General features: G+C 45.9%; 1 protein-coding gene across 6 annotated transcripts in view; it reads right to left on the reverse strand.

The window, feature by feature from the left end:
* The window catches only part of Znf536 (zinc finger protein 536), a 487,581-nt gene that overhangs the window by 180,224 nt on the left and 298,475 nt on the right, over positions 1-8,882 (reverse strand). For all 6 annotated transcript variants that reach the window (XM_017800248.1, XM_017800249.1, XM_017800247.1 and 3 more), the window contains one exon: positions 1,510-1,662. In XM_017800248.1, the coding sequence (XP_017655737.1) occupies positions 1,510-1,662 (153 nt within the window). The remainder of the gene's footprint in view (positions 1-1,509; positions 1,663-8,882) is intronic.

Here is an 8,882-nt window from a genome sequence, read left to right on the forward strand (position 1 = left end):
TCTTGTGTTAGATACTGTCACAGCAATAGGGAGGGCAACTGTGGTCCTGGGTGACTCCCAAGAGGCAGCTGCCGGCCCACTGCCACCTGTGCACAGGCTTCTTGCAGTGTCAGATTTTTGGGTACCAGGTAAAGATGCAAGTGAGGGAGATGCCTCATCTTTAGATGCACACAAGGCCTGTATACATACACTCGCCATCCCTGCCCATCCATGAGCAGAGTTATTGATTCCACGGGAAATAGAACACAATTATTTTTGAAAATAGATGGCATATTTGTCTATCCTCTGAAGCAGCTCACACTCCAATAGATAAAGTGTCAGGAGAAAAATCAAAGAAAATGGAGGTGTCCATAACTCAGATAGATTTTTTTATATTGGCAATGCACAAACAACTAGCAGAAAGGCTAAAAAGGACAGTGGCTGAGGTGCAAGGCAGAGAGCTAAAAAGAAGCCCCGCTGCACAGGACTAGTGTGAGTCCAGACGAGAGACATGGCCAGAGAAGCCCAGCAGCGCTTCCCTCTGTTTGGCTGAGGGCAAACAGTTTCTACTTTCTAGTTTCTCTTGAGTAAACGCCATGATGAATCCCTCAACCCCATCCATGTAATGGGGTGGGGTGACTCTGTGTGTCCAGTCCTGAAGATGGGCTTGGAACGCATGCTGGGCCAAAGGCCAGTCTTGCTGGATATTTGGGGGATCTCCTTCTTCGCATCTAGACTGATGAGAGGTTGGTCTGGGTCCCATTTTTACTGTTGCATACACTGCAGACTTGCTGCATACACTGGTGATGGAAGGGGCTACATCAGTACTAAAAGGAAAAAGCATCAAGACACCATCTTGGATCTCAGGCAAAGCTTCGTTATCCCAGGTCTGGACCATGTAAGGTGTATGCCTTTGCATTCCTGTGTCTTTCAAGAAGGTGGTGTTTAGTTAAGTAACGAGTCTTATAGACAGCCATGGAGCATTGTCCAGCCTGTGATGTACCATGATTAATCTTGATTACCAATTTAATTGGTTGAAAGACGCTTAAGGAGAACAGTAAAGCACTCCTTAGGGTGTGTCTGTGAGGGTGTCCACAGAGACAGTTAGTTAAAAGAGAGAAAGACCTATCCTGAATATGAGTGGTATCAGTCAAGAAGATGGAAGCCTGACTGGGACAAAAGAGGGGGAAAGAGCACAGACCTACTTTCTGTCTGCTCCCTGTGTGCCATGAGGTAAGTTGCTTTCTTCCCCCACACAGCTCCAGTACGAGATTTCTGCCTCACCAAGGGCCTAACAACAATGGAACTCGCTGACCATGGATTGTACCATGAGCCAAAATGACCTTTCCTTCTTTAAACTGTTTCTCCCTCATGTTTGTCATAGCAATAAAGAGAGAAACTGACTGACACGGTGTTAGAGACTAAGAGCTGAGGACGGAGCCAGAATCATGGCTGAACTTGGGGGCTACCTCCTCTTCTGGGTGAGTGGTGCCCCCTGGACACCCGGACACACCTAGATCTCTCTCTCACCTGTGTGTATCCTCAGGTGGACCTTAAGGTGATGGGAAGTCCGGAAAGTCTTCCCACAGTACGGGCAGTCCTTCATGGCCGAGCCCAGGCTCCTGTCTCGAAGCAGCGCCGGCTGCTGGACGCCGGCGGCTCTCCCGGCCTCCTCGCCGATGTCTGCAGCGGAGGAGAAACATTCTCACATCACTTCAGCACATGTCAGAAGTTGTTCGCACCAAAACTGCTAACACCACACAAAGTTAAACATGTCAATACTACACCTGTCTATTTCATTCTTTAAATCTGACAGAATGCTGACAATTCATGTATTTTCTTGTTATTCTCTTAAATTATTTCATCTTTCCTATCATCATTTTAAGCAGCATATGGTACCTTTATATTGAACTGAATTAAACAAGAGAAGAAACAGCTGTGTCAGCAGCTGGTTTGATTTCTTCTTTTGCTTAGTTCCTATTAAATATATTTTTTTCTAAAAGTTTGAAAATGTGGGTGTTTTGTTGAATTCGATTAATTGGTAATACAGGCTAGCCAGAAAGTTCACTATAGGATCAAAATCACACTGGCAGCTTAGCCAGCAACAAAGTGGGTGGGGAAGGGTCTCAGCTGATTCCCCAAGACGCGCAGACATCCAGCTATTTTAGGACAGGAAAGAAAATTATCCCAAACCGATCATTGCTTCCTCGCAGAGTTGTATCCATCCCTGGCTGGTGGAATCACATGAAAGGGAGAAGAAAAAGTATGGAAATGCGGTTCCACAATTAGCCCATGATAAACACACAGTGACACATTCAAAGTCATGTGCAGAAACTCAGCTGCAGAACTCTCATAAACTCCGAGCACTGCATTTAAATCTCAGTGCAGTGACTTGAGAACTCGCTCCGTAAAGTATCAATACAAATTTGCCATCCTGCTGTTATTTGTTATGTAACCCAAACCATTAGAAAGTGGAATAAAATTTACATAAGGCTGCCTTCTGCACAGAAATGATGGGACATAATAGTAAATAAAACTGTTGAAAATATCTAGTGGTTGGGGATATGTTATTGCAATACCCGGGGCCTGACATCATGCTGCTGTGCAGGAGACATTCGCAGAGCAAACCAGGCCTTGGGCATCTGTGTCTGTGAGGAGGGGAGGCAAGAGGACCCTCTCTGGACTCACTCCTTCCCAAGTCTCAGGCCTCCCCACGGAGTGGAGGCTCAGGCCTGGCGCAGAATCCGAGCCCCTGAGGCAGGCATGGTCCTGGCCACAGCTTCCAGCCCACCCTCCAGGTCTTGTGGTAAATCCCAGTATGAGAAAAAGGAAACTTCTAGGGTAATGAGCAAATCTGTGAGTTCTGCCGAGATGAGAATAAATAAGATTTGTACCTTCCAAGCCACGGAAAAATGCAAATTGCTTTTATTCTGCAACATCCGTTCCTGGTGTTCTCTACTAACAGCCGAAAGGGACAGACTTATAGACCATGAACACTATGAAGGCAAACACACTTAATTCTTATTTGGATGTTGGCTCCCAGCAACCGTGCAAGTGCTTTGGCTTGGAACATCGCTTCTGCATTCGGACCATGGGTGAGCAGGTCACCACCCAAGCAAAGTGCACTGGAGGCCTCCTTCTCATCCGATTCTCCCCAGCTCTCCTCATCACTGTTGGAAGACCCACTTGGGGCATGCAATCACTCAAAGGTTTTCACCCAAATTTTTTTACAAATGGGAGAATTTGGCTTATTCATATCCAGAACTCTCACCCAAAGTCTGTCATCTCAGCAAGCAACAGATTTATGGTCATCCCAATAAACATAGGAAATTCCCAAGGATGACTTGTGGGTAAAGGCAAACATCATGGGAAATACAGTAAACCCACACAGGAAGTCTTCCTGGGGCATTCTGGAGCTGCAGGCCATGCGTTCTGGAGATTGAACTAAGGTTCACAGACTTGGTATCAAGCACCCACCAAGCTATCTCTCCAGTCCTTATTTTTATTTTTTTAACTTATGGGTATATGTGTGTGGGTCCATGTGTGGGTCTCTGCATGTGTGAGTATAGGTACCTGTGGAGCCCAGAAGAGGGTGTCAGATCCCCTGAAGCTGGAGTTGCAGGTGGTTGTGTGCTGCCTAACATGGGTGATGGGAACTGAATTCAGGTTCTCTGGAAGATGCTCTTGACTGCTGAGCCATCTCTCTAGGCCCATGGCTTTTTTGACACAGAACATCACTATGTAGCTCAGCCTGGCCTTGAACTCATTCATCTTCTGCCTCTGCTTTCTGAGTACTGGGATGCGAAACTCCATGTAGTCCACTTCAGTTTAAACAGCTCAAATACCATGCCCCTATATTTACCTGTCCCAACCCTATAGCATATAGAACTTGCCCTCCTCAAACGACCCAGCTCTCCTTTTGCTAGGATCATGGGGTCAGTTTAAGCAATAATGAGCCTGATTAAAACTCTGCTGAGTGGCACTTAGAAACATATCAAGATAGCCAATTTAAGTCTGGAAGCCAGCAGCCACCTTTGTGAATTATAAGCAGGACTTGAGCGTACTGAATATCAGCTTCAAGCTCAAGTCAGGCAGGGGCATTCTTTGGGAGGTGAATTTCTGCAAGGCCTCTTGTCTTACAGTCTGCCCTAGAAGTTTCTTCCTGGAGTCAGGACGACAGCTGTGGAAGAGAAGCTGTGGGCACGATGAGGAAGGGTGTGTGTCTACTGGAGCTTTCGGTGAGGGCTTGCTCAGAGCATATTCTAGATAAATATGGAGACAGACGACACGCTGCTTTGGAAGGCTTTACAGAAGTTGCGATGAGCCGTGCCTCGCTGTATGTCACTCTAAGTGATGGTGCGTATCTGTTTTCCTTTTATCTTTCTATCTTGGATATGTGTGGTCCAATAAAAAGAATAAATTTGTAAGATAAACAGCTTTCTTTGCAGATTTAAGAGCCTAATTTTCACTTTACACAGAAATGGTTTTCTCTGGGAGGGCCAGTAGGCCTATCACGTTTACTCTTAGACTAATCCTCCTAGAAAAATAAACTCTGAGCCACAATGAAGGGGAATGGTGGGTGGTCCCAGGAAGAGTCCACAGACGCTGGAAGCCAAGCGTGGGGAGGGCTGGGGAAGTTCTGGAAGCTTTGCCCAGTGCACACTCATGGAGCATTGTGGGTAAGTCCAGTCGAAGCTGGTCGGGGATGGGTGTTGGCAAGCACACACATGCTAAATCTCATCCAAATCCAAGAACAAAATTTGGGAAGACGCATGGCTCCTGATGCTCGCTCTGTTCAGAGTACAGATGCGCTCACACTGTCTCTCTGCCCATTGCTGGACCAAGTCTTGTCACGAGGCCTGCTATACCACCCAGTCATCACATGAAGGGCAGCCTGGTGTGGCTGCAGACCACTGTAAGCAATCACTATACCTATACTATGAGCAGGAGGTATAGTGAAAGAGGCACAAGAAAGTCGCCTCTGTGATCCTTTGTCAAATGGTTAGTGAGTTGGTTCAAACTTTAAAAATTTTAAAAATATATCCACTTATTTATTTAGTTAGTTTTTATAAAGGCCTATTGATTCTAATCCATGGCTCTCAAGTGCTCCTGGGTATGGGTCCATGCCCTGGGGTCTGGTCAACCTACCAGGCATCACACTAGTAAGGAAAACTGACTCTCTCTCTCTCTCCCAGCATCCAACAGTTGCCAATAGATTCTCAGCTCTATAGTCAATGTGCAGAAAATAAGAGACCACGGAGCTCTCAGATCGAAATGGGATGCCTTCTCCTCTGAAGGCTCAAGGATCATTGCAAAAGAAAGGACAAATAATGGGGGTAGATGAACACAGGGAAATTGTGTTATCTGGACGCCACAGGGTGGTTGTACATATGAACCCACAGCACTTATGACAGCATACACAAGTCTTGCATGTGCAAAAAAGTTACTTACATATATGTATATATGGGGGGGGCATAAGTTCCAGGTGTGGAGGTCAGAGGACAACTGGCCAGAGTTGATTATCTCCTTCCACCGCGTGAGTTCTGGTGCGCCACATCAGGTTATCAGAGCTATCTCTGCAGCCCTCAAACTTTAGTATTTCCATCTTTTCCAACTTGCAGAATTTCTTTTCCTTTTTACGAGACATTTTTTTCTAAGAGTGCTTGGTAGACTGAAAGTGGATATGGGGCCAGAGGACAGGCTTGAATTTACCATCTGTGCTCCCTGATCCTCTGACTAAGAAGGACAGCTCTGCCTGGGAATGCAGAGACTACCTCCATGCCTTAAAAACATGTCCTCCTTCAGGGTGTTTGCTGAGCTGCGGAGATGGAGACAGAGCCATGAGAATGCTGCATCTTTTCTTAACTCCCTTGAATGACACAGGGTCATCTCTTCTAAAGTGATACCTTCCATAGATGCCACAAATAACGGCCCTGAGAGACGCACGCTGTACCTGCCTCTGTCTCAGTTTATTTTTTAAATATTTTATTTCATTTTTTCATGTGTACGCTTGTATTGCCTGCATGTAGGTAAGTGCACCTGTGTTGTGCAATGCCCGTGGCGGACAGGAGAGGCTGTCGGATCCCGTGGAACTGGAGTTACGGACAGTTGTTAGCTGCTGTATGGGTGCTGGGATTCGAACTTGGGTCTTCTACAAGAACAGCCAGTGTTCTTAACCACTGACCCATCTCTCTAGCCCCCTCTGTCTCAGTTTTATCCTAGAACATGACAACTTAGGTACCCAGCAAATCTGCTAGTTCTTACAACCATAAGCTGAAAGTTACTTGTTTGTTAACTCGGAAAGAATGAAACCACTTCAAGCTGTGTTTCAGGAATGTGTTATTGGGGGTGTTTCCTACTTTCATTTTCTCAAGATCAGGAAACCATGTCTGCCACATTTCATGTGCTTGTTCTCAGACTCTGAGGGTAGAGCACGGTGGGCCACTAAAGTGATATTAACAGCATGTTCTGGGGAGTCTTTCTGCAGGGAGTATGGACAGGAGGGGTGACCCACAGCCACAGGCTATACCTAGAGGAACAAATTTGGTAAAAATGGCCATGGGCCACCTTACCGTCTTCATCAACAAAACAAAAACTGGTGGTACCGGAGAACCAGGACAGGTGCTCGGAAAAGCAAGTCTACAGACGCTGAAGCATAAGCATGTAAAACACTGGAAATACTGTCTGAACGCAGACCGGAGGTTGCCTATCCTGCAGCATACAAACATGATTTTGAATCGTGGGCACTTAAAGATACACTAAACCTTACTCATAAACAATATCTTTAGAATGAAAAAAAATTTGGTTCATAAAATCATTTTTTTGCCTTAAGAGTGAATTTTCCCACAGGTTGTCCTCAAACACAGAGCTTCCTTGATATAGTGACAATGGCTTATTTGTTGAGAAAGTTCTTAAGAGCTAGGAGGTGGGGTCTTTGACCTCTGGATACCCAATGTCTGGCTGTTTCTAGAAAGGTTGCTCATCTTGCCCTGGCCCTTGGTTCCTTCCTGGGGGGGGTGGGTGACATGTGGAAGGATCTAGACCTCCCGGGTCCTTCCGTTCTGACTTCCTGTGATGGTCTGATGTGGGAAGAGCCCTGAGTTCACCCTAATCTGTCTCTGCCCACTGCCTCAATTCACCCATCCAGACCTCACCCCAGAATCAAACAGGATGTTAGGGGCTATATCTTGGAGACATGGGAGAAAGCAACCATGTAAGGGACAGTAGGTACTTCCCTTCTGTGTCCATTCCATGGACTACATTTCCCAGCTTCCCTTGTACTATGTTGACACCAGATTCTGGTCAAAGGATGAAGGTGCTACAGAGGAGCAACTGGGCCTGTGCTGCACACCCCAATTGCCTCTCCTGCCTCAGCACCTTCCAATGCAAGGATTGTAAGTAGAATCGCAGTATAGTGCAGCTGAGTGACTGAGCCAACAAACGCGTATCAAACTTGACTTGTCGTGAATGAGAAATTCATCTTGAAAATATTAATCCACAGAGAGTTAGAGGATTGCTGCTGTGGAAGGTGATCAAGAACTAAGAGTAGGCCTACTGGTGAGGTCTTTTGGGTTTATGTCAACCTTTGAGGTAGTCCTATCAATCACAGAATGAGAGGGAGAGAAACCGATTGTTAAATTGTGCATGTAGCCTCACTTCCCACTTCCTTCTACCTGCCAGGCAGCCTGACCCTTCATACACCCAAGAGTATGTTTTAGAAAGAGTGCTGAGAAAAAAATGGATGATGATGATGATGGTGGTGGTGGTGGTGCTGGTGGTGATGCTGGTGGTGGTGGTGACACTGGCATCGATGAAATCCTTGCACTGAATGCAACTTCCCTAGCTGGCATACATGGGAAGAGGGCTCCCCACGCACCTGAGCATTTACAGCTTTATTTCACAAAATGCCATGGTATTTTAACGTCTACAGAACTTCTAGTGTAACAGTAAATACATTTCCCCAGATGACCTGTCAGCTGACTCTGAAAGTCTCTACCTGGTGCAAAGAGATCCCCAAAGCACGACTCTCACTTCATTAATGAAGGGAAAAACTTTGCAGAGACTCAGAGATGCACAGTCACCTCAGCGGGTCCCTGGGAAACAGCATCTTTCTCAATGCTCTTACCCACATATGCCAGGGCTTTAAGATCCTTCCAGGGGCACAAAATAACTAACACCTTGGAGAACATCCAAGAGAGTGCAGAGTTCCTCTTAAAAGCTTAACACTTTCCTTTATTTTGAAAACTTTAAAGTTAACAGGCTCTGATAAAGCAAGGGTCACTGGTAAAGATTCTTGGTGAAGGAAAGGGCTCCCTTTATTTCTGAAAATGATTTCAAAATTAACAGCATGCATAAAAACTGAGATCTGTAAACAATTTCACTGAGCTCTCAAAAGATGGAACTCTTGCCTTGGGTCAGAATTAACTTGTTGTCTGTATTAGTCTATCAAAGTTTTCCAGTTTATGATGGCCATATATAGCCATGTTAAATAGTTAAGCATTAATATGATGGGGGAGAGCATTTGTTTAAATAAAGAGTCACTCTGGAAAAGCATGTCCACTTGTAAGAATCCGATGGCCAGCTTTCTATTGGCTTGTTGGGGACAGGTCAGCAGGGTGGTTTCAGAGCCCGTGGCCTGAGGAAGTGGAGTTCCATTTCTCACCTTCCACCTGAACTCAGAACTGAGTTCCACTGTGTGCTGTCAAGATGGGGTTTCTGAAATTGGAAAGCTAGGTCATTAAAAAGCTAAATCTGGCCAGGCATGGTGGCGCACGCTTTTAATCCCAGCACTCGGGAGGCAGAGGCGGGCGGATCTTTGTGAGTTTGAGGCCAACCTGGTCTACATAGTGAGTTCCAGGACATCTGGGGCTACAGGGAGACCCTGTCTCAAAAAGACAAAAAAA

This window comes from Nannospalax galili, unplaced genomic scaffold (assembly GCF_000622305.1).
Source record: "Nannospalax galili isolate Female #2095 unplaced genomic scaffold, S.galili_v1.0 scaffold1231, whole genome shotgun sequence".
Classification (NCBI taxonomy): domain Eukaryota; kingdom Metazoa; phylum Chordata; class Mammalia; order Rodentia; family Spalacidae; genus Nannospalax; species Nannospalax galili.